Source organism: Peromyscus leucopus, chromosome 7 (genome assembly GCF_004664715.2).
Source record: "Peromyscus leucopus breed LL Stock chromosome 7, UCI_PerLeu_2.1, whole genome shotgun sequence".
In the NCBI taxonomy this organism is placed as follows: Eukaryota; Metazoa; Chordata; class Mammalia; order Rodentia; family Cricetidae; genus Peromyscus; species Peromyscus leucopus.
Genome location: NC_051069.1, coordinates 63800042 through 63824906, shown reverse-complemented (window position 1 = coordinate 63824906; position 24865 = coordinate 63800042). Strand labels below are relative to the sequence as shown.

The following is a 24865-nucleotide window of genomic DNA, read 5'->3' as shown; positions in this document are numbered from 1 at the left end:
CGCCGCCGCCGCCGCCGCCGCCGCCGCCACCACCACCACCACACTCTATCTATGGCTCTAATAGCTCTAACCCCTGGGCAACTTTATTTATTAACATACAATCAAAATCACATTTCAGTACAATTAGAATACTACCACACTTCCCTCTCCTTTCCTAGCTGTGCAAGGTCCTGTACTACAGATTAGCTACCCCTAATCTTTATATATTAAAGAGCCTTCTTCCCTTGATTTTCTTCTAGACCATTTTGCTCAGCCAACAAACCAGGTCTCATAGTCAGACATACAAATTTACATTGTGTGATTATTTTACAGTTGATCTAGAAATAGAGGAACCAGAAGAATCCATGGACACTCACGAGCTTTGTTACCCTGAGGAATTCATGAGACCTATGTAGAGAAGAGACTCAAGATGCACTGCCCTTCCTGCTTGGAACAGAGAGACAAAAACAACTTTTCATACTAAGACAATTTTTTAAAACTCTGAGTTCAAGATATGGGGTTATAACTGCTATAGATTATAATTTTGATTATAAACACATTCTAGGTGTCTTTTAACTCAGGAATAAAATTCATAGTGTTCATTTAGTTCATTTATTTTTTTCTCTTCTATGCAAGGTTTATGAGAATTTTGCCTGCAGTTATGGAATTTAAAATATTTATAAAACAACATAGTTGAGTAGTAATTATCTGCAGTCTAGCTACAGAGCACACACATTGAAGATGTTTCACTATTAAGGTATACGAAGCATGATATTGATACACTAAAACTGTACCACAGTAATGTTACAGAATGCACTTTGTTTTACTACTTGTTTAACTTGAGCCAATAATATCTTTGGATTTTAAATGTGACCTATGCCTTGAATTCTAGGGAAATCTAACTAGGTACAAAAAGAGGAAAGAATAGTAATTACCTGGTTTTCTAAAGACTTTTGTTTAACTATCCTGATTATAATCTGTTATGGCTTTAGCCCTTGAGAAGAACAGAGGCTGTATCTTTTTGGTTTGAGGTTGAGGGAGAAGGAAACTATTGAGACCTTAATAAAGCAATGTTTATGATTGACAGATAGGTTTTCAGAAAACTTAAGTAAAAGAAATCCATTGTATGTCCATTATCTACAGATTTACCCAATAAAAGAAGACAAAGGTCACACTTGAAAGGCTCTTATCATATGTAATGCAGAGTTCAAACATCTCTCTCTGAGGTATGGGGCTAATTTTGACATAAGGCATGAAGGGCCTTCTTGAAGACCTGGGCTATACTGTAGTGGTGAAAGAGGAGCTTATCGCTGAGGTAAGAGTCACTACACCTTCATATATAGTGAACATGTGTTTTAATCACAAATGAACATCATAATGTTAAGCAAAAAACTCTACAAGCCTAGGGATACATGCATGTGCAGATGTGTATGTGTGTGTGTGTGTGTGTGTGTGTGTGTGTGTGTGTGTGTGTATGGTGTGAGTGAGAGAGACAGACAGACAGAGACAGAGACAGACAGACAGACGGAGATCAAAATAGTCAAATTAGGAAAATGAAAAAAATAAATCTGTGTCTCTTAAATTCCAAATATTTCATGTACCACACAAAAATGTCTAATGTTGGTTCATATAATATTCTTAATTCCAAAGTAGAGGAATTAAGATTCAGTGCCATGACATAATGTGGGTCTGGTTATTTGTTCCCATCTGTTATAGGAAGAAGATTCTCTGAGCAAGGCACTGATCAATGATGACAGCAGAATATCATTAGGAGGCATTTTATTGCTTCTTTTTAAAGATTTTTTTGGGGGGGAGGCTTGTTAAAAGGTAGTGTATAATTTTACTCTAGGTCCTTGGAATATCTAGTCTCAGGTTCTTGATCACCCAAGCAGTGTCAGGTAATGGTTCTATTTTGTGGAGTGGGACTTCAGTCAAATAAGTTATTGGTCATGATATTTTTATGGCACCATTGCCTCAGCATATCTTGCAGGCAGGATAACATTTTGGATAATATTTTGTATATTAGCCCTCAATCATGTGAGTAGTTAATAAAAATATTTTTTTATTCTTTAGGCCATTGCTTTGTCTGAATGGCAGTGTCCTCTGTCATGTAATAACTTCTCAGTGTCATGAGGTTCCATTTATTAACTGTTGATATTGCTGCTTGTGCTAATCAAGGTGTCCTGTTCAGAAAGTCCAGTGCCAGTGAGTTCAGGGCTATACCCCACTTTCTCTTCTATCAGGTTCATTGTAACTGGGTCTATGCTGAGGTCTTCGATCCATTTCAAGTAGAGTTTTGTGCAGACTGATGAGTATGGAACTATTTGGATTCTTCTATATGCAGTTACCAATTTGATAATCACCATTTGTGGAAGATTCTGTCTTTTGTCCAGTGTGTATTTCTAGGTTCTTTACTTTAAAAATAATAGGGATGTGGGTATCCAATTAGATTTCATTTATCAACATGTCTGTTTTTCTGCCAATAGCTTGCTATTTTTTTATTTCTATTTTAGCTATCTTGCATTGTGTGTGTGTGTGTGTGTGTGTGTGTGTGTGTGTGTGTGTGTTTCCATATGAAGCTGAAAATTGTCCTTTCAATGTCTGTGAAGAATTGTATTGGGCCAGGTGTTAGTGGCGCACACCTTTAATCCCAGCACTTGGGAGGCAGAGCCAGGTGGATCTTTGTGAGTTCGAGGCCAGCCTGGTCTACAGAGCAAGATCCAGGAAAGGCACAAAGCTACACAGACAAACCCTGTCTCGAAAAATAAAATAAAAAAAAAAAGAATTATATTGAACTTTTGATGGTTATTGCATTGATTCTGTAGATTGCTTTTTGTAGGATTACTCTTTTACTATATTAATCCTACCTATCTATGAGCATAAAAGATTTTTCCGTCTTTTGATATCTTTTTCATTTTCTTGAAGATTTTAATCATACAAAAATTTCACTTGTACTTTTAGAGTTATTCCAAGATATTTTATATTTTTGAGAATATTGTGAAAGGTATCATTTCCCTGATTTCTTTCTTAGTCCATTCATCATCTGTACACAGAAGGGCTACTGATTTTTCTTAATAAATTTTATATTCAGCTACTTTGCTGAAAGTGTTGATCCCCAGTGGAATTTTCAGAGTCTCTTATGTTACTATCACAGCATCTGCAAATAAATGTACTTTGACTTCTTCCTTTCCAATTTGTATATATTTGGTCTCCTTTAGTTGTCTTACTGCTCTAGCTAAGACTTCAAGTACTACATTCAATAGTTATGGAAAGAATGGATAACATTGTCTTGTTCCTGATTTTACTGGAATTACTTTTCATTTCTCTCCATTTAAGTTAATGTTGGCTCTGGGCTTGCTATAACTGCTTTTATTATGTTAAGATATGTCCCTTGTATTCCTAATCTCTCTAGCACTTTTATCATGAAGAGGTGTTAGATTTTGTCGAAGGCCTTGTTCTTATCTAATGAGATGATCATGTGATTATATCTTTCAACTTGTTTATATAGTGGATTGCATTTATCGATTTACTTATGTTGAACCATTACTGAACCTCAGGGAAGCCTACTTAATCATGGTGGACATTTGTTTTGATGTGTTTTTGCATTCAGTTTACAAGAATTCCAGCACCTATGCTTAAAAAAACAATTATTCTGTAATTTTCTTTGTTGGTTTTTTTTTTTTTTTTTTTTTTTTGGTTTTTTGAGACAGGGTTTCTCTGTGTAGCTTTGCGCCTGTCCTGGAACTCACTCTGTAGACCAGGCTGGCCTCGAACTCACAGAGATCCACCTGGCTCTGCCTCCCAAGTGCTGGGATTAAAGGCGTGCGCCACCACCGCCCGGCTCTTTGTTGGGTTTTTATGCTGTTTGGTTATCACATAATTGAGGTATAGTAAAACAAACAGGGGAATGCTCATTCTGTTTCTGTTTTGTGGAATAATTTGAAGAGTGTTGACATTAACTCTTTTTTGAAAGCCTGGTAGAATTCTGATGTAAAACTGGCCCTGGGATATTTTTTGGTTATGAAAATTTAATTACTGTGTTAGTGTATCTAACATAAGTAGGATGTGATTAGCTAGTTAAAGGAAAAAAAATTTCACAGGTCAGCTATTGCTGATTGTGGGATTCAGCCAGCATTCAAGCCTTAAAAAGAAGATGCTGAGATTTTAATCTACTTTAGTGAATCCTAATCTTGCCCAAGGGTTAAAACTAGATCATCCTCTAAATTGAATTCTCATGAATATAAGGGAAATAAATGGAGATTGGAAGGTATCTAATTAGATATGATGTTCATTTTATCTAGAGTATAATCTTACATGGGGTGGGGTAGTAATAATGAGTTAGAGTATTCATTAGCTTCATCTCAACAACTTCTGAATCCTCTGTCATCTCTGCAGGTTTCTGCACTTGAAATGAAGCACGTTTTCTATGAATTTTGAAGGTTATATACTTCACAGCTTATTTTTGGCTTTAAGTGCAACAATCAAGCATTAATTTCCAGATACCTACCACTGATTGGGCAGCCCTGAAAAGATACTTATTTCCTGCTAACTGAGAAGAGTAAGTAGATTTATCATTAGAGACCTGACTACTTAGATAGTCAAGTTGATGTTTTTGGGTGGCATAGTTCATTCACTATTGGCATATTTGTTGTTGTTGTTGTTTTACATCCCAGCTACAGTTTCCCTTCCCTCCTCTCCTCAGTCCCTCCCCAACTCTGTTCCCATCCCTTAATCTACTCCTCTTCTGTTTCTGTTTAGGAAAGAACAGGTCTCCTAAGAATATCAACAAAATATGGCATATTGATTTGCAGTAAGACAAAGCACATACCTGTTTATTGAGGTTGGACAAGTATGAGAAGTAGAGTCCCAAAAGCCAGTAAAAGAGTTGGAAACAGTTCCTGTTCCCACTGTTAGGAGTCCCACAAGAGGACCAAGCTACAAAAGTCTAACATATATGCAGAGTGCCTAGGTCTGTCCCATGCAGGCTCCCTGGTTGTCAGTTCAGTCTCTGTGAGCCAAGGTTACTTGATTTTGTGAGTTTTCTTGTGGTGTCCTTGACCCATTTGGCTCTTACAGTTCTTTCTCCCCATCTTCTGCAGGATTTTGCAAACTCTGCCTAATGTCTGGCTGTGGGTCTGCATTTAATTCCATCAGTTGCTGGATGAAGCCTCTCTGATGAAAAGTGGGTTAGGCACCAATCTATGAGTATAGTGGAATATTGTTAGGCGTCATTACATTGACACTGCTTTTCCTCCAGTGGTGTTTGGCTCTATCCTAAGTCTCTGGGTCATCCAGTGTGTGGGTCCTGGTGCTCCAGGCAATGTAAGGGGTGGGCTCACTCAACTCACAAGGGTTTTAGGCTAGACCAGCCACTGTTTGGCCACTCTCTCAATCTCTAGGTCATCCTTACCCCAGCACATCCCATAGGCAGAACAGACTGTAGTTTGAAGGTTATGCGGCTGGGTTGGTTTCCCACTCCTTCCATTTGAAGTCTTGCCTGGTCACAGGAGATGGTTCTACTGTCAAGTTTTTATTCTACTTCCAAGCATTTAGATTGAATTCATCACCTCAAAAAGATAAAGAAAATGATAACAGCTATAAGAGAAACCAAGGTAAAACCAAAAAGCAATAATAAACCGTGGAAGGCATAGTTTGACAATTATTGAATTATGCTCATATGTTCATTAGTGTTTATATTCATTTTTGTCTTATGATGCATCTTTTCCTATCCTGCATAAACTACAGAGAATCTAGGTGGATATCAGGTATAGCAAGAATATGGTTGGCAATGAATGATGAGTGAAGTGCAGTGGATATCTTTCTATATAAATAAAACACTGATGGCCAGTGACCAAACAGGAAGTATAGGCAGGACAAGGAGAGAGGAGAATTGGGGAAACAGGAAGAAGAAGGGGGAGACACTGCAGCCACTGCCAGGACAAGCAGCATATAAAGACGCCAGTAAGCCACAAGCCACGTGGCAAGGTATAGATTTATAGAAATGGGTTAATTTAAGATATAAGAACAGTTAGCAAGAAGCCTGCCACGGCCATACAGTTTATAAGTAATATAAGTGTCTGAGTTCTATATATGGATTGTGGGACTGTGGGGCTTGGTGGAACCTGGAGAGAAGCCCTCCAGCAACAGTGAAGGGGTGGATTCTTTATGGAATGAACATGCTCACCATCTATTCTTTGTCTCCTCTCCAGAAACAGCAAGCAACTGAAGCTCATTTCATCAGTCTGGCCAAGGATCAAGGATTTTGACCAAGGATTGTGTTGTATACCTATAATCCCAGAACTAGGGAAGCTGAGAAAGAGATGATTGTGAATTCAAGACCAGTCTAAGAAATATAGTGAGATTTTTGTCATAGGAACAAAACAAAAAACACTTTACCTAAAGATAAAATACATGTATTTAATTATGTGTGTGTTACTGATTACAAATTGAAAGGCGATCGAGATGGTAAGTTTCAGATTATTTACATTTTGCCAAAATAAAAAAAAATATCAAAACAAAGTACTATTAGAGAGAAAATGGAGAATGGAGCTCAGTTAACTTACACAGAAGAGAGAAAAGCCACTTTCTAACACTGATGAAATGAAAATGGGGCTTAAATGTGGTTTTCAAATCACTATGATGGTCCAAGCCTCCAGTCTCAACATTCATGAGGCTGAGGCAGAAGAATCAAGGGTTTGCTACCATCCTGGGTGTCTTAATTAGTGTTTCTATTGCTGTGAAATGATGCCATGACTGTGGCAACATTTATAAAGGAAAGCATTTAATTGGGGTGGCTTACAGTTTCAGAGGTTTAGTCCATTATCACTATGGTGGGATATGAAAGCTTGCAGGCTGGCATGGTACTGGAGAAGGAGCTGAGAGTTCTACATCTTGAACTACAAGCAACAAATAGTAAACTGTAACACTGCATCCCTTAAGCAAGAGACCTCAAAGCTCATTCTCACAGTAACACACCGACTCCAACAAGGATACACTTCCTAATAATGCACTTCCTTTGGGGCCCATTTTCTTTCAAACCACCATACTGGGGCTATGAACCTTGTCTCAAAAAGTTACTTAATAATTCATACTACATGGTGTAGGAAATAATTGAAAGCCATGGCATTGGCAACAGGAAGAGAAGAGACAGTTTAAGCTAGCTACAGTTCCTTTTTATATGAAGTATTCAATGACAGGAAATATATAAAATAGACATGCTCAAGTGTTAAGAAGATAGATAGATATGCAACAAAATGATATCTTCTGGTCATAAAAAAAAAAAAACTGCTACATGGCTGCTGCTACCTAATATGAACTCAATGAGGCTGTGACTATCTTACATGAATTCAATGTAGTGTGACTTATCTCACATGAATTCACTGCATTTGTGACTATATTATATAAGCTCACTTTAGCCTTGTTTACCTTGTATGAACTCACTGAGGTTGTGGCTATTTTACATGAACTCACTGTGGTGTGACTACCTTACATGAATATTGTGATTAAATCGCTACCAATCCACTGAGATAGCTTAAAGATTATAAGAATTTATTGGGGGGTTAACTCACAACAAGAGTAAAGGAGAGAATCTCGGAATCATAGAGGGGTGGGGTACGGTCCATCTTGGTTCTCAGGAGAGCTCTGCCTTGATCTACAGCACCAGCATCCAAGACCACGAGGTAACAAAGAGAAGAGCAAGCATGTACATGTATGCCAGGTCTTAAGGGGGTCCTTGTCTGGCCAAGCCTCAGGGGGACAGGTACCTAGCAGCTACCTGCTGCCTCACTCGGGGCTATGCTTCCAGTTAATGCACAGACAACCACCCCTACACATGAGCTCACTTCAGCCTTGGCTGTCTTATGTAAAACTCACTGAGACGGTAGCTATTTCAGGCTCATGATTGGAACCATCAACATTTTGTCATGGGTAGAGGAGAGGCCCTCCCTGAAGGACTATTGGCAGCTGAGAGTTCTTTAAAGAGGAGTTATCAACTTCTTCAGTGGTATAACCACTGCTAAGCTTCCATTAAATAACCTCCCATCTGTGATCAGTAAAGAAAATCTAATAAACACAATGGGACACTAATAGAAAAGGGACATGACAGGAAGGGACTTGTTGAGAAAGACTCCAGCAGGAGAGGAAGGGGATAAGTATGGGAAATAGGGGTGAAAATAGCTACAGTTCATTCTGTGAAACTGTCAAACAAAATCATTTAAGAAATGATTACACCATTCAAAAAATAGAAAAAGCTTAGGGAAGTTGTATCTAAAATACAGAAGTAAGGCAAATTGGAGACTCTGGTTTTTATTCTAAGCTTTTCTACACTATGCTATTCATTGAATTTTGAATGTAATAATTTGACAATATAGCATTTTGAAGTTATAATCTACTAAACTTGGTAATTCTTTACTTGTCAGAATATATGTTATTCACTATGAAGTTTTAAAAAGCAAGTTAATTGATTTCTGATAAGATTGTATGACATGACACTGTTAGCTTTTCAAATCTCATTTTGATTGGATTAAGAGAGGCTTGTCCTGTCCTTGAGGCAGGGATGATTGTGAGAGAGGTTCTGGAGAGGATTGAGTGTGGGACAGGGAGGAGAGCTGGCCTGAATGTGGTTCCTTTTGTTCAGAGGTCCTGAAGTAGTTAAAAAGGAAAAAAGGAGAATTCCAACTGCGTGTTTGTCTCCCCTTTTCTATGCTTCCTGGTCTGCTAAGAAATGGGCAAGCTCTCTCTCTCCCTCTCTCTCTCTCTCTCTCTCTCTCTCTCTCTCTCTCTCTCTCTCTCTCTCTCAGAAGCACCAGGTAATCTGCATGGGTGCTCAGGTGTCCAAGCTGGAAAAGTGCACAAGGCTTTGTAAAGACAGGGCCTAGAACTGCACATGATTCTTTGGAGGTGATGTGTTTGCCACACCAATTAACTCCTGAGGCCTTGCCTTACTATAAGGTGGCTGATGTAAAAAGCGAACAGCATTAGAACTGTATTAAGTATTTTATAAAGAACGGAAAAAAATTTCACAAGGCAGGCAGCTAACGTGTAGCCCTCAATATCATGTAACATTCTTTTCCATTTTATAAATATTTCAATTATTTAACTTTTATTGCCATCATTTATCCATAAAACTTTAAAAGTTACAGTGAAAGACTCTCTTGTGCATTTTACAAACAAAAATGTGCACTTTTATCTCCAGATAAATAATATCCAAAATTGACAAGTAAAGATGCTGACTCAGAGACAAGAAATAAGATTGCTTACCTGGGTTTGAATTGGTGGTAGCCACATCAAGGTTTGACATATCTCAGCATCTCTTTCCTCTGAAGCCTTCTAGACTGGCACATTCTTTGTTGAGCAAGTGCCACTGTTGTGTGGTCTCTTATCTATGCAAAGGCCCATGTGACACTGAGAAAAACAGAAGTCACATTGCACTTTGAAACAATGCTAAAAAACAGATTGGACTCAGAATGTATTTGTGTGTGAACATACATTTTTAGTCAGAAAACATTGTTGTGTCAAGGAGAAGCATTACATATCAAAGCAAATTCCTGGTTGACCTTCTGGACAAAGAGCAAGAGAATTTGCCAAGCTGGAATCTCCCAGTGAGACAGCATCATCAGTGTTTCCGGAAAGGAAAGGAATTCCCCGCCTTACCTCCCCCACACTGAGACATCATCATCGGTATGTTTCTGGAAAGGAAATGCAGACTGTTTCTGAGATTGCTTTCGATTTCATTGCTTTTTACAACCAGGAAGCCTGCACAGCCATGGCGGGTGAGTCCTTTCTTTGTTTATGATTCTGTTAAGGAAGTTACATATGGGTTTCAGAGAGCAAAAATAACGATGTGGAGAGACTTCGTAGGAATAGAGTTGTTTTAGTCTGGGAGTGAAGGGGCTATGGCAGCACAGATTACAGAGGGAGCATGCAAACACTGAAAGCCTCCAACTTAGTATTTTACAACTGCTGGAAAGAAAGGAAAATGTAACCAATTCAGACTCATCATTTCAATATTTTCTTGTGGCTTAAGGCTTGGCTTTTGATTCACTGACTTGAGGTTCTCTCCCACTATGTGAGTGCCTTGTTGTGAGGGTGAGAAGCTGTACTATTGAGCAACTTGCATGTCCTCCACCATTCTACTAGGTGTCTGAACTGCTCTCAGCAGCAAGCAAGACAGCTAGCTTGGTTTCTTCATCTCCACACAGAGAAGCCTACCAGCCCTGGCAATATAATAGAGCAAATGACAGTATAGCTGGAAGTGTTCACAGTTCACTATGCCCTGTACGCAATATAACGTCTTTCAAAGTTATTAACAAACATGAGCAAAAGTGGAAGGATCATGAGTGGTACACAGAAATGTCAGATATCTACTGCTAAATTGCTTAATGGAGTTGTTACTCTTCTCTCAATTTCCTCCTGTATAAACTTGAAGAGTGTTAGACAAAATACATGTTTGTGTGCTTTCTAGACAAGTCACACAAGTCAATTTCAAAAAATAGAAGGAACAATTAAACACACACACACACACACACACACACACACACACACACATGTCTCATCCTAATGTATTTAGCAGAATTCCAAGAATTTCATTCAGGGAGTACTGTTTATTTGGCTATGTAGATGATTCTTATGTACATTAAAATCTGAAAGCTCCTAGTGTAGGAACAGATATCTAAATTTCTTTTCATGCCTAAATGCTATAATTTTCACAGGCAAGAGGACACATGAAAGAGATCCAATCTACAAGATCAAGGGTTTGGCCAAGAATGTGTTGGATGGGGTTTTTGATGACTTGGTGGAGAAGAATGTGTTAAATGGAGATGAGTTACTCAGAATAGGGGAAGGTGTGCGCTTCCTTCTGAACAACGCTGAGAACCTGGCTGAGAACATCTTTGAGAAAACAGAAATGGCAGGCAAAATATTTGCAGGCCACATTGTCAACTCCAGGCAGCAGCTGAGACTAAGTGAGTAGTTCTGGCCAAACGCCATCGACTCATTCCTTTCCACTGCCCATGAGCCTTCCATCTTTATTTCTCCTGTTTTCAAGGGAAGTCTAATTTACCCACATCCCCCAGACTGTTGCTTGTCTATTTGTTTAACAGATTAAAAAGGTTCCAATTCAGTCGGGCGGTGGTGGCGCACGCCTTTAATCCCAGCACTCGGGAGGCAGAGCCAGGCGGATCTCTGTGAGTTCAAGGCCAGCCTGGGCTACCAAGTGTGTTCCAGGAAAGGCGCAAAGCTACACAGAGAAACCCTGTCTCAAAAAACCAAAAAAAAAAAAGGTTCCAATTCACCCCAACTGCTTTTCTATTCCCGCGTATTTTGCTTTTGGTTGGACAGTTATACCATTAATTACCCCCACAAAATTTACATATTCCTTCCTTTACTTTGTTTCACTATTGAAAACATGGTCTTAATAAGGCAGGTCTCTGGCTGCTTTACTCATGAATATATATTGAATATACAAGAACAACATCTGACACATGACAGGTGCTCAGACAGTATTAAGTTAGGTTGAATTCAGTGATAGTGTTTATAGTGTTCTGAGCTTCTGGTCACATATAGAGATGTAGACTTATTCTTAGATATAGATTGTTGAATGGGGGAGGGGAGAAGTCCACACTTTTTCTCTTAGCTCTGGCTTAATTCCAGAGAAGAAATTTTCACCTTAATTTCTAATGGGAAAAAAACCCTGAATTTGAAGGTTAGTGGAACATTAATTTATCTTTAAAAACAATAAACATTGTAAATTGTGTGTGTGTGTGTGTGTGTGTGTGTGTGTGTGTGTGTGTGTAGTTGTCTCCTTCACATCTCAGGTTTTCTGTTTTGGCAGGACAGCATCAATTACTGCAGGGCAGTGGGGTGTTTATGCGCTCCATTAAATACTTAACACAGGGTAGCTGGTGGGACTTATTCTGCAGGGCCACAGATTCTACCCCAGCAAGCGATAGAGAAAATGTATATCTTAAATTCTTGACTTTTTCTTATGTGTTATTTTTGTTGTATGAAGTCTATCTTTAATACAGTCAAGTATTTTTTTTCTTAGAAAAATAAATTCTAAGAAATTTTGGTTACAGATTTTGACTAATTGTTTATATAATAATCACAGTAAAGAAAAAAATCTTGCTTTATAGGGATGTGCCTCATTTTTTTTCATTTTAATTTGGAAGAGGCTAGAGTGTTTGTAAACAAATATGAAGCTTGGAGAACAGACAGAATCTCCATGTTTCACAGAGTAACAGAATAACATGGTGGTTTACTTACCAACGTTGTGGGAGGGCCAGGAATTTAGTTACATCCCTCTAAAATCTGCTGTTCTTATTGTTCCAGAATTTCATTCTGATGATGAGGATGATGAATCTCAGAAAATATCTATAGCATCTTCTCCAGCAGGTAACTGCCTCCATGCCCCAAAGCAACACATAAACCAATTGATGTCAATTTTCATGTTCCAGTAACAACCCATGGAACTGTGGTCTTGTACATTTTCATTCTTAGAAATGACAGCAATAGACAGATGCTGAGGGAGGGAGAGTCACTTGACACTAGGGACATGGCCACTGGTCGTTCAGATCTAGTGGGTAGTCATATACCCATGAGCAACTCGGGAACATTATTTTGACTTGGGTTAATAATAACACAAGAAAAAAGCAAAAGGAGGAAGTGACTCTGGATGAGTAAGGAATGGGGAAATGAGCAGTGGTGAAAAGGAGATTAAACCTGGAAATCGGGACAAGGAAAGACTGAATCCACGACTGTCCAGTTAAAACAAGCTGTATTTTGAGGTGTACCCAGGACTGGCCAGAGGCTTTCTCACCCTATTGAGATTTGAGAGAGCATCCCCTGTTGGTCTCTTGAGGTCCTTTTTGTAGTTGGTTGTTACATTTTGTTATATTTTATTAGAAAGATACAATGGAAGGGAAGGAACATGGGTAAGTATATACATTATGTGAATGGAGTCACAAGTTTAGTGTGGGTTGGGAAACATCTTTTGCAGCTTACATCAGATCTAAGAAACAGGAACTTATTCCTAATTACAAACTGAAACCTTAACTTACTCTTTAGCTACATTAACTGCAAATAGAACTCTTAACCTACAAAGTATATTTTCCTATTTTGAACTCATAGTAGTGGTGGATGAGCATGGTCAAAATGCATTGTATAACCATATGGAACTTAAACAAAACAATAACAAAAAACCATACATAAACATGAAAATGTCTTTGGAACAGAGCACTGATAGTCCTTTTTCTCCAGACTCCGAAAATGGAATTAAAGACAGAAAAGATGATGAACAAACTTTATCAGAGCAGATATCCACTTTCTCTCTGACAGGTAACAGCCCCAAACCCTTTTGTTTCAAGGGGTCTTATCACTGGCGAATGGGGTCACAGGCTCTCTGCTCTACAGCAGAGACCATTTCACTGAGACTTGGAAAGTTTGGGTTTTTCTCCAACTCCACCACTAGAAAGTCTCTCAAATACTTGTTCTCTACTTCTCTTCAGAATTCACAAAAGAAAAAGAAGATGAAGAAATGAAGGACGATGTTGGAGTGGCCCCTGCATCACATCCACTACTAACAGGTAATGTCAATCCCAAGATACATGCAGACACTACTTGTGATAAAGTGGATTTTAAGTCTTTATTGGTTACAGGACTAGGATCACAGCCAAGAAGGTCATACAGCAAGGCCATCATTATCACTGACATGAGTCCTGATAGCCCATATTTTAAAATGATGTTAATAATAACTTTACATTTATAAAACACTAGGGATTTCAGAAAATACTAACACAAATAAGATATGGTTAAGCATGTGAGTATACAGTGTTTTAAAATTTATATATAATATATATATATAATTACCTAACATGGTATGAGTCACACATTCCTTGTGTTCACCAAACTGATGAACTGATGGTGTTCATTAAGGAACTGCACTAGTCTAGAAGGAGGACCAATAGTGCTGTGTAAATGATTTATTTTCAGAAGTTCTTAACAAACTAATTTCTTTGATTTCCCAAAGGGTAGTGAGTCTTCTGGTCTCTATATGCAAGAAATCATCCATTTCTGAACTTACAGCTTTACTTATTTCACTCTTAGTTTCCTATTTCACAGTCAGATGATAGCCTTCCATGTGGGCATATGACATCCAAGTTCATTCCTGTCTTGGGGCTTCCTGTTTTGCTCGACAGCTTTGCACAATCCCCTTTACACATTTAAATTATATACTAGCATACCTTCTCAGTGAGGGTGGACTTGGCTAAAAATCTGAGTGTGATTTTTTATGTTTGTATGCTTATGTCTTATATTACATGAAATATAAAATTGCTGTTGTCAATATTTGGTTTGCATAACTGTAAGAAAAATAGATCAAGATCACAATTCTCTTACCAGGGAGTTTATAATTTAGTGAGTGCTGATATACAATAATCATGTAAGAAGGATATGCACTCAGATGTTTAGCCAAGTCCACTCCCACTGAAAAGATATGCCAGTATATAACTGAAATGCGTAAAGGGAATTGTGCAAAGCTGTCGAGCAAAACAGGAAGCCCCAAGACAGGAATGAACTTGGATGTCATATGCCCATATGGAAGGCTATCATCTGACTGTGAAATAGGAAACTAAGAGTGAAATAAGTAAAGCTGTAAGTTCAGAAATGGATGATTTCTTGCATATAGAGACCAGAAGACTCACTACCCTTTGGGAAATCAAAGAAATAAGAGCAAATATTTTCAAGAAATTGAAGAAATCAAGTCATTGGCAATGAAGTACTTTTTCCTTTGTCTACTGCCGGATTCTGGGAATACAAAGATAAAACTTTTTTTTCTATTTTTAAGTTTATAAACAATAAGCACAAAAACATGGAAGAATTCATGTGATTTTTATGGGAAAAGGAATGAAATGTTGTTCACATGGTCTGGATGTGAGGATGCATATTTTACAAAAGCTAGAATTTTAACAATGTCTTAGACTGACATAGGCTTCCTGTCACTGGTATGGTCTGAAGGGTAGTAAAAGGTAGAAAATTGAAATATCAACTTCTAATATAAATAAACTAAATGAAACTAAACTTCCTTACAAAGTTTAGATCCCTGAGTTCATGTGATTCTAATATGTTGAATCTGAAAGTCTAACCAAAGTCACAAATACTAGAAAAATACAAAATTGGCAGGGTCAGTGTTAAACATAAATAAAAAGGAGGAAAAATCAAGACTTTGGTTTCAGTCCTTTTACATGTGAAAAGTTGTCCTCCTTTCAGTACAGTTTTCTGAGGAACAGCAGTTGAGCACTTCAGAACAATAACCATGTGGCCAGCACGTGTGCCTGACTGGGGGCTGCTTCAATTCTTTGGTTCTGTTTTCTCTTTTAGCTCCTCAGGAAATCCAGAGCACAGAAGCCCATGATACACTGCAACTTTGTCCTCGAGATCAATTCTATAAGATGAAGACAGAAATGGCAAAAGAGGTGATGAGCTTTGGAAGCAGGGGGCTGGAGTTACCCTAGTTAGACCATGTGTGCTTTTTCTATTTCTTATAACGGATCTCTACAGATCAGACAAAGAACATTGGACTTTATCAAGTGATATTCAACTTAGATTTCCCATTTTTAAATCTCATCTTAGAATACGTCCTTAAATCCACCCCGCCACATAATCCAAGCCATGTCACTAGCCAAAATTAATAACATACTCAGGCCCCAGATATGTTTTCAGTCTCGAATCTTACCATTTCATCAACCGAACATAACTCCACCAGCAACATTCTGTTCACTATAATTATTTTTTGTCAGCTTTGTTTAGATTTTGAAGGCATGAGGAGGGCCTTGGTCAAATCACTCTGTGTCTGTTAACCTCAGATATATCCAGTGATGGAGAAGGAAGGCCGAACACGCTTGGCTCTCATCATCTGCAACAAAAAGTTTGACTACCTCCTTGATCGAGATGATGCTGAGGTTGATATTTTGAACATGCAAGAGCTACTTCAAAACCTTGGATACTCAGTGGTGCTAAAGGAGAACCTTACAGCTCAGGTAAGCCGTGAGCAGAGAGCAGATCAACCTTCCCTGAGCTATTTTCAGCCTCACTTTTGGTAGCAACAAGAACAAATATGTCAGAGTACAGGAATTAGATCTGTTCCAGGATAGGATTTACTGGGTTTCTACTGTTTCTAAAGCATAGTCTCATGAGAATATTCACATAATGCCTGTGCAATATTATTTCAGCAAGACAGGGGTCTTTCTTAAGTGCTGACCAAGTGTCTCTATTACTTGTTGGTCTGAGGGAGGCAAGAAAAAACACATATGGCTTTAACAACGTCAGAACAAAATGTCTAATTATTGAGAGTTAAAAAAAAACTCTTGGGGTTTCAGTTCTATCTAAGCAATCAAGGTGAATTTAGTTAAAGAATGAAATACTTGATTATTGTTTGGTATCAAGGAATTTCATATTTTCAGTTTTTATCAGCATAAGCTTTTCTGTCTGCCTCTCCTTTTAATGAGAATTTCCCAAAAACTAATTGCAATAGATTTAGCTTTGATTATATTCCATCTCTTAGATCCAAGATCCTTTTTAATTCCATAGGGCTATAAACTATCTAAAACAAGAAAATTTCACTAATTTTCACATCTTGTGCATATATTTTTATTCCTTTTACAACCCTACACGGCACAGACCACTCAATTCTAGAAGTTATTTTATTTTTTCTGAACTTCCTCTGTTATCCGGATACAAACTCTGTGTGAGAAATGTGCTTGAGAATGACTCCAGAGTCTTTTCAGGAGATGGAGACAGAACTACGGAGGTTTGCCGGCCGGCCGGAGCACCAGTCCTCTGACAGCACCTTCCTGGTGTTCATGTCCCATGGCATCCTGGAAGGAATCTGCGGGGTGAAGCACAGAAACAGAGAGCCGGACGTTCTTCATGATGACACCATCTTCACAATTTTCAACAACTCTAACTGCAGGAGTCTGAGAAACAAACCCAAGATCCTCATCATGCAGGCCTGCAGGGGCAGTGAGTCTGAGTTGGGCTCTGGGGTGTGGTTCTGAACTTTCTTCTATGAGTCTGGCATGTTCTAGAAGATAAATAAGGGGAACATTTTAGTGTTGATGGTATGTTCGGTACAAAAGAACTATCTTATGTCCTATGTTTCAAACGAATAACAAGTAGCCTAGAAAAATAAGAAACGTCCCAGTCATTTGTCAACATTATTGTTCTAGGCATGATGGGTATTGTATTGTTCTTGGTCAGTGGGAGTTTCTCTAATAGTAAGGTATTTGGGGGGCTGAGGAGATGGCTCAGTGAGTAAGAATGCTCACTCTGCAAGAACCAATCCTAAGAACCTATGTGAAAAGCCAGACATAGCATGTATTCACATAGCCCCAGGACCACAGAAGGTAGAGACAGGCAGATTACTGATGTTTGTTAGCTACCAGGTTAGCGTCAGGTTAAGTGAAAAACACTGCCAAAAGAATAAGTTGAAGAGTGGTAAAACAAAATAATTGACATCATTCTTTTTAGCCTCCGAGTGTACACATTGACATGGATAACTGGCACTCACATATGTACATGCATCCCCTCCATACACAACATGTGCACATAGATATTCACATTTTCAATAAGATCATCATGTAATGTGCCAAATGAAAGTATAATGGCAACAAATATACTTTATCTCTGTGGAGTGTGTGTGTGTGTGTGTGTGTGTGTGTGTGTGTGTGTGTGCACACGCTCATACATGCATACATGCATGCATGTGTTACATTTATTTAAGAAGTGCATTCTCTCCTAGGACATAATGGAATTGTTTGGGTATCCACAAGGAAAGGGATAGCCACTGCTGATACAGATGAGGAGCGTGTGCTGAGCTGTAAATGGAATAGGTGCATAACAAAGGCCCACGTGGAGAAAGACTTCATTGCTTTCAAATCTTCTACCCCACGTAAGTGAGCTCAGATGTTCTGAATCTGTTAGTAGTGTTTTTATACAGTATGTTTGGCTGAGCTCATATACTTTCAGTGAACATTCTGTGTCTAATTATTGGAAAGGTTTCAATGGTGAAGAAATTTAAAGTATTTGGATTATCGCAATTAAATTTGCTTAGAAACTTTCAATGTAAACAGGTTGTTTTGTGGAATCCAAGATTCAGATATTGTAACTATAAAAAAAGTGAATGATATTTTATTTTGACTTGCTTTTAAAATATGTCAGTGACACATCAATCCATAACATTCTCTGTGATTTCCCCAAACTGAATCAGTAAAAACGGCTAGGTCCACAACAAACACTATGGTAACTCTCAGCCTATTATTTTAATGTAATTTGGGAAATTAGTTAATTCTTAAGTGGCTGCCTTCACATTAACATAGTCAACAAATGACCAATGCCCTCCCTGGGACAGGGAAACTATAATAAAGGTAACAGACAGCCCAGAAACAGCTCATTCCCAGTAGCTGATAGTCAGTATAACCGAACATCATTTTTTAAGCAGTCTATAACAGGGTTCTATCAAGGATTCAGAGAGCAAGGCACCTTTAGACAACAAGTTAGCACAAATCACAGTTCCTTTGCATCCACATTCTGTGATTAAAAGGTCTAAAGTGTGTAGGAATTATTTGGAGATGTTGATATGCAGATGTCTGGAATGAGCCTGGACACGTGACCTTTCTAATAAACGTGGTGATGTATCTGCTGCTGATCCATGACCATGTGTGAGCTGAGAGATTACCAGACTCTCCGAGTGTAAACCAGAGAATAAAGGCTGCACACAGTGGCCACCACAACAAGATGAGGCACACTTTCATTTGTTTTATGTATTGCAATTCTAATGAGATTTTATTGAAAGAAAAATTCTATCCTTTAACTGACAAAAGGAACTAAAACTTTTATATGATCTAAAAAGAGTACTGGAAGACTGTTTAGTAGTGGAAATAAAGTCTAGTACACAAAGTTATTTTGTTAAGATTATGTATTCAAAACACTGTGCTAGAATTGGGCTAATAAAAAGCACATTTCCATAATGAAAGCACATGTGGACACTGACTTTGAACTAATGCAAGCTTGTGGGGTAGATATTAACTGGAAGGGAAAACATGAGTACATTGTTGCAGAAACAGTGATAGGCCCTTGCATTAGATGCTATAAAGGGATATTTGGCTCACAGGATAAAGAGGTTATCCACCTCAAAAGAGAGAGGATATTCTACATGGTATAAACAGAGTCTATGGAGGACCTAAGAAAAGCCCGGTGGAAAAGACAAGGTTTCATCAGCACAGAATCAAGAAAGAGGCTGGAGACAGAGGCAGGCATCAGATAAGGGAAGGCCTTAGATGAACTTTTATGGTAATAGCTTTAGTGAGGTTTAAACAATGAGATGATGCAGATCTAACTCTGAAATGAATGAATGCAGTACAGTGAGAATGGATGCAGCGAGGCAGGTCAGACTGCAATGAGAGTACTGCGACCCAGAGATGATGATTATAATGTGGGGTGAACAAGTCAACGGCTCCAGTAATTAGTAATGGAATCAATATGACTCATTAGTTTAGTTGATTTGATTGGGGAAAGATGGGGAATATGGAGATTACAGTATTCAAGAAGATGATTATGGTAAATTTATTTAAAAGGATATTTTATTTTCCATAAATAGTGTACTATCCTGTTTTATAGCATGCTGAATTATATTTAGCAGAAATCTATATGGAAGGATATACTACAAATATGTTCTGATACTTTACAAATTAAAAGGTTGACCAATGTGACTGCTTTAAAGGGGAAAAAAATTAATTCTGCAAGTTTGAGATGGTCATGGCATAGCTTGGGATGAAACTATCAATAAGGAGTTACACTCTTGTATATTTCACAGAAGACATCTGCCAGAAAGGTCAAGTTTGGGGATTTTAAGTTGTCAAAAAAAATTTACAATCCTAAAGATGAATAAGAACAACAGGAAATAGAAAATAGTTAGAAAATTCTTGGAGTGAGGATGAACAACCTCTTGGAAATGAAGACTAAAGATGGAAAAGCTAGCCAGTGTGCTTGACTCATCAGGCTAGAGGAAGACCAGGAGAATGGATTCCGGAGCTATCAGTAAGGCTGTGTCAGAGATGACAATTTCTAATAGGAATGATGGACCAGGTGCAGGTGAGGCCTAATAAGTGAGGTTGATTTAGGGACTTGGAAATCCTGGGTGACAGGGTGCAGTTCTGTTTTGTAGTATTCATAGAAGATCTAGGAGGGAGAAGCCAGGCAGGAGTGAGCAGAATCATGTGGAAGGGAGCTGCCGAAGACAAAGTTTGAGCACAACAGAGGAACGAGGCAACAAATGAGTGCTGGTTAAGTGGCGGTTAGAGAACTGCCACTCTGCTTTAAGAACAGAAGCTTAGATCAAGTGGCAGAGCGAAGGTCTTCCTACGGAGATTGCTCAAAGGGAAAAATAAGTGCAAAAAATTTCCCCAGGAGGCAAATGGGGTGAAGAGGCAGGGAAGAGAGGACTGGTTTGAGACGGGAGTTTTTCTCTTTCGTGAAGTTGGTACTGGAAGGAATCTGCTCTTTTCCAGGACTTGCTTGCTGAAGGCTGTTCATGTGGCCTTGCCTATTAAAAAACCCATGTGGTTTTATGACGTGAGTCTATACAGGTTTCCTATGCATCTTTTATGGTACACCAAGGTCTCAGCTTTACTCAGCTGTGGCCTCTTGTCTTCTTCGAATCACCCAAGAATACTTTGTTCCTAAACTGTGGTGTCAGGAGTACATCATCTTTCACCATTCCCACGCTTCTCTTTGCAGATAATATTTCTTGGAAGGTGGGCAAGAATGGCTCTCTCTTCATCTCCAAACTCATCGACTGCTTCAAGAAGTATTGTTGGCGTTATCATTTGGAGGAAATTTTTCGAAAAGTAGGAGTTTGTTTTAGTCTTTTATGTCCTCGACAACTGTGAAAAATCACATGCCAAGAGCCATAAATGGTTTTATCTTGATGCTACTAATTACATCCCAATTTATCTAATGAATAATTTTCTAGAATACCACATGCAAACAGTACTTGTTTTTCCAAAGCCTTCCTATTTGTACAGCCTTGACTCATCACTTTTCATAAAGTACTAAGTCATTCTGTCTGCACAGTATTCAAGAAAAAGCTACATATTCCTTCTAATATACTACCCAGCCACAATCTTAACGTACATGATGAGAATCTTTTTTCCCTTTTTCTGTGAATAGCAGCAAAGAACTCCCCTTCTTAGGAGATCTCTAAGGACTTTCTTCATCATTGCAGGTTCAACATTCATTTGAGGTCCCAGGTGAACTCACTCAGATGCCCACCATTGAGAGAGTATCCATGACACGGTATTTCTACCTCTTCCCTGGGAATTAACACAGGTAACACACATGCAGGTACATGTATGTGGGGAGTGGATTTGCAAACCCTTTTCCAGTTGGTACAGAAAATCTGACTAAGATGAAAAGTGTTGGGGACACACCAGCTTCCTCTTACTGAAGCATTTCCTTAATGAAAAAAAAAAAAAACCTTGATTTTATTTGTTTTCAGCTACAGTGTAGTTATTGAGTGAGAAATTATTAGTCTTCTGGTAGCCAAATGGAAACCTACTGAGAGTTAATATTTTCTCTCTAGAACTCAATCAGTGAAGGGAAATATTTGGTTTTGATGCACATACAGCATTCTGTAAATGGAAGCTATGTACATGAATAATCTCTTCTGAAGAAGCCGGTTTGTTGAGCTACATACTTTATGTTTGAGATGAGGACAGTCTGAGTCACCCTATAGATTGAGAAGACATTATCAGAACTATGCTGAGATAGCCAGTGTCTACTAACCACTCTCCCTCTGAGGGACATATACAGCCCATATCCTTTCTGACAATATATTTCTAACTTCAGAGACCATTCTAGTTGTATCTTAAATCCAGTACAGTAAAGATCTATGCATGCTCCTCTCTACCTTTTCAAGTGAACAGATTATAACAAAAAAATTGTTCTTTAAGAAACTAATTTTCCATCAAGAAGTTCAGAACTAAGCTCTCAGTCTACTGAATTTCCACAAACATCAGGACTAAAAATAGAATCACAAGTAGACCAGTGAGCAAATGAATGCAGAGAGACTATATACCTTTCTCATTTTATAAGAGTAAGTCATACTCATTACAAAACAAATATGAGTCAGATTTTTAAAAATAATAAGGAAATAATCACTGCCAAAGTTTTTGAAAAAAATATATTTGTAAAAAAATTCACTTTTATTCAATTTTGTCTGTTATTTTTTGTTATTTCCGTTAATAATGGTAATGCAATGTTTCCTACAGTTTTGCTTTTCACACACCTGTGAAGCGTACACAACCCATCATTGCCTCTGACCTTACTTGCAGAGCTGTATTTATTATTTAATTCATACACACATTTTAATAGTGATATTTTTATGTCTTTATTTTTGTTAACAAAAAGTTAATTTTCTCAAAATATATGTCTAAAATCAAATCAATGTATTTAGATATATTTCTATGGACCTTTATAAATTAATACCACAAAATGATGAGAAACTATATATATATGTATATATATGTATATATATGTATATGTATAAAACTATATAACTATATAAATATTTGGAAGTTTTCCTGTATCTCACCCAGTCCTCAGCCGCTCAGACCCAAATAAACACACAGAGGCTTATATTAGTTATGAACTGTATGGCCATTAGCTCAGGCTTATTACTTATGAGCTCTTACATTTAAATTAACCCATAATTCTTATCTATGTTTAGCCACGTGGCTTGGTACCTTTTTCTCAGTTCTGCCTTCGCATCTTGCTTCCTCTGTGTCTGGCTGGCCACTCCTGGCCCAGTCCTTCCTCTTCCCAGAATTCTCCTAGAGTGCTTGCCCCACCTATGCTTCCTGACTGGCTACTGGCCAATCAGCGTTTTATTAAACCAGTGTACAAGAGGACTATCCCACAGCATTTCACTTTTTTTTTTGTTTAAACAAAAAGGAAGGTTTTAACTTTAACATAGTAAAATTACATATAATAGAAAGAAAAGGGGGAATGATGGGTGATAACATTCTATATGCTGTGATTACGTGTTGCTCTGATTGGTTGATAAATAAAGCTGTTTGGTCAATGATAAGGCAGAATAAGGTTAGGCAGGACATTCTAACTAGAGAGAGAGGAAGGAAAAAGAAAGAGCAGAGAGAGACACTGCTAGATGCCCCCAGGGGAAGCAAGATGTAAAGATACTGGTAAGCCACAAGCCACAAGGTAAAGTATAAATGTATAGAAATTGATTAATTTAAGATATAAGAGCTAGCTTAGCAAGAAGCTTGCTATGACTATAGTTTAAAAATTTAAAAAAAGAAAAAAGGTGAGGCAAGCAGACTAGGAGAATTCTGGGAAGAGGAAGGGCTGAGTCAGGAGAGTCATCAGCCAGACACAGATGAAGCAAGATGACAAGGCAGAACTGAGAAAAGGTACCAAGCCATGTGGCTAAACATAAATAAGAATTATGGATTAATTTAAGTGTAAGGGCTAGTTAGTAATAAGCCTGAGCTAATGGCCAAGCAGCTATAATTACTATAAGCTTCTGAGTGATTATTTTATAAGCAGCTATGGGACTGCAGGTCCTGGAAGGACTGGAAAAACTACACACACACACACACACACACACACACACACACACACACACACACACACACACACACCCCAATAGATAGAATACTTACATAGAATACTTACATACATCTAATAGTAATGAAAAGGTGTGGAATTCACTGTCACACTATTTATTAATCACTTGGCTTCTTTGACACCAGTTCCAGGTGTGAAATGGTTTTGCCAACACCTTACTCCACAGGTTGATGCGTGCATGGCAGGCCTCTGCCATACTGCTGGGTATTTGGACAACTGCTCACTGTAAAAGCTGTTACCGTTGTATGTACTGACTTGCCTCTCAATGGTGAATGTCATGCCATGTTGTTAATGAATATCTTCATTAGTCATATGTTGTCTATACTCTCCTTAGTTATTCTGATTTTGCATGCTCTTCCAGCAAATTTTTATAACAATCTTACAGAGTTTTCACAGTTGCTAAGAGGTTTTAGTGGGATTTGACTGTGTAGGACTGTGCTTTACTAATTCATTGTTACATTTCCCTTTTAATTTTTAATCAGGAGTTTTATATTTATATTTTTATAAACTTTTCAAATATTTGAAAAAGAATATCCCTAGGCTATTTTATTTTGTCATAATATTAAAATAAGTTTTGTTTGTTTTTGTTTTCCTGCACAGTTTCCAACCAAGTATTGCTGTGGGTAAGAAGAAAAGAAAATACAAAGACTCCTGAATTGTTAAATGCATAAAACCTTTCAATTAGATGTTATATAGACTATCATAAATCTAGGTAATTTTCCACAGGTTTTTCTTGAGGGGGGACTGATATGTAAACATTTGCATGAAAACTATAGATTAGTTTCCTCTTTTCAAATCTTTACACATTTTATTAAATCTCATATTCACAATCTCTATAAAATGAGTGAAAGAGGAACAAATCAAAGAGCACCTGGACATGACCTTTTGGTAGGGTAGGAACCACTTACACTTATAAACTAATAATTGGAATTTACTCACAAAGCAGATCTTATCCACAATGGAGTTGAGAATCAAAGTGTCTCCTGTACATAGGCAAGCTAAGAGTCATAGTCCTATAGGAACAAGATAAGGGAGAATGACGTCCACTGCTTACCTCTGTCATACATGGTTTCCATGTCTAGTGGCTGTCTAGCATTCCTTATAATTGGTTTGTTAGGATATACTTTACAAATTTAGGTTATTTATACATTTGTTATATTAAGTATTTTTGTAATAAAAATATCCTCAGACA

General features: G+C 37.9%; 1 protein-coding gene and 1 long non-coding RNA gene across 5 annotated transcripts in view; one reads left to right on the top strand and one right to left on the bottom strand.

Moving 5' to 3' along the window:
• The window catches only part of LOC119088346, a 24288-nt gene extending 14568 nt beyond the window's left edge, over window positions 1–9720 (bottom strand). The window contains exons 1-3 of one of the 3 annotated variants that reach the window (XR_005092002.1): window positions 9631–9720; window positions 9238–9381; window positions 5117–5546 (exon numbers count right to left, since the gene is read on the bottom strand). This is a non-coding gene — a long non-coding RNA (uncharacterized LOC119088346). Of the gene's footprint in view, window positions 1–5116; window positions 5547–9237; window positions 9382–9465; window positions 9556–9630 lie in introns of those variants that run through there. The other 2 variants (XR_005092003.1, XR_005092001.1) reach the window with 2 other exon arrangements.
• LOC114686852 (caspase-12-like) lies at window positions 9656–24865 on the top strand. Of its 2 annotated transcripts, none has more exons than XM_028861528.1 (12): window positions 9656–9749; window positions 10689–10940; window positions 12307–12369; window positions 13234–13311; window positions 13482–13559; window positions 15352–15446; window positions 15837–16010; window positions 16758–16992; window positions 17771–17920; window positions 20767–20876; window positions 21254–21357; window positions 24274–24865. In XM_028861528.1, the coding sequence occupies exons 1-11, from the start codon at window positions 9677–9679 to the stop codon at window positions 21350–21352; spliced, it is 1407 nt and encodes a 468-aa protein (XP_028717361.1). In that variant the 5' UTR covers window positions 9656–9676; the 3' UTR covers window positions 21353–21357; window positions 24274–24865. The 2 variants fall into 2 exon arrangements, with proteins under 2 accessions (XP_028717361.1, XP_028717362.1); XM_028861529.1 differs by having other exon boundaries at window positions 21254–21372.

What these genes read in the sequence shown, in the direction of transcription:
- LOC114686852 (XM_028861528.1), top strand. Translation starts at nt 9,677, where the DNA reads ATGCAGACTGTTTCTGAGATTGCTTTCGATTTCATTGCTTTTTACAAC. An exon ending in ATCCACTTTCTCTCTGACAG is followed by an intron (nt 13,312 to 13,481) that starts GTAACAGCCCCA and finishes ACTTCTCTTCAG; the next exon opens with AATTCACAAAAGAAAAAGAA. An exon ending in TTTCAAATCTTCTACCCCAC is followed by an intron (nt 17,921 to 20,766) that starts GTAAGTGAGCTC and finishes TTCTCTTTGCAG; the next exon opens with ATAATATTTCTTGGAAGGTG.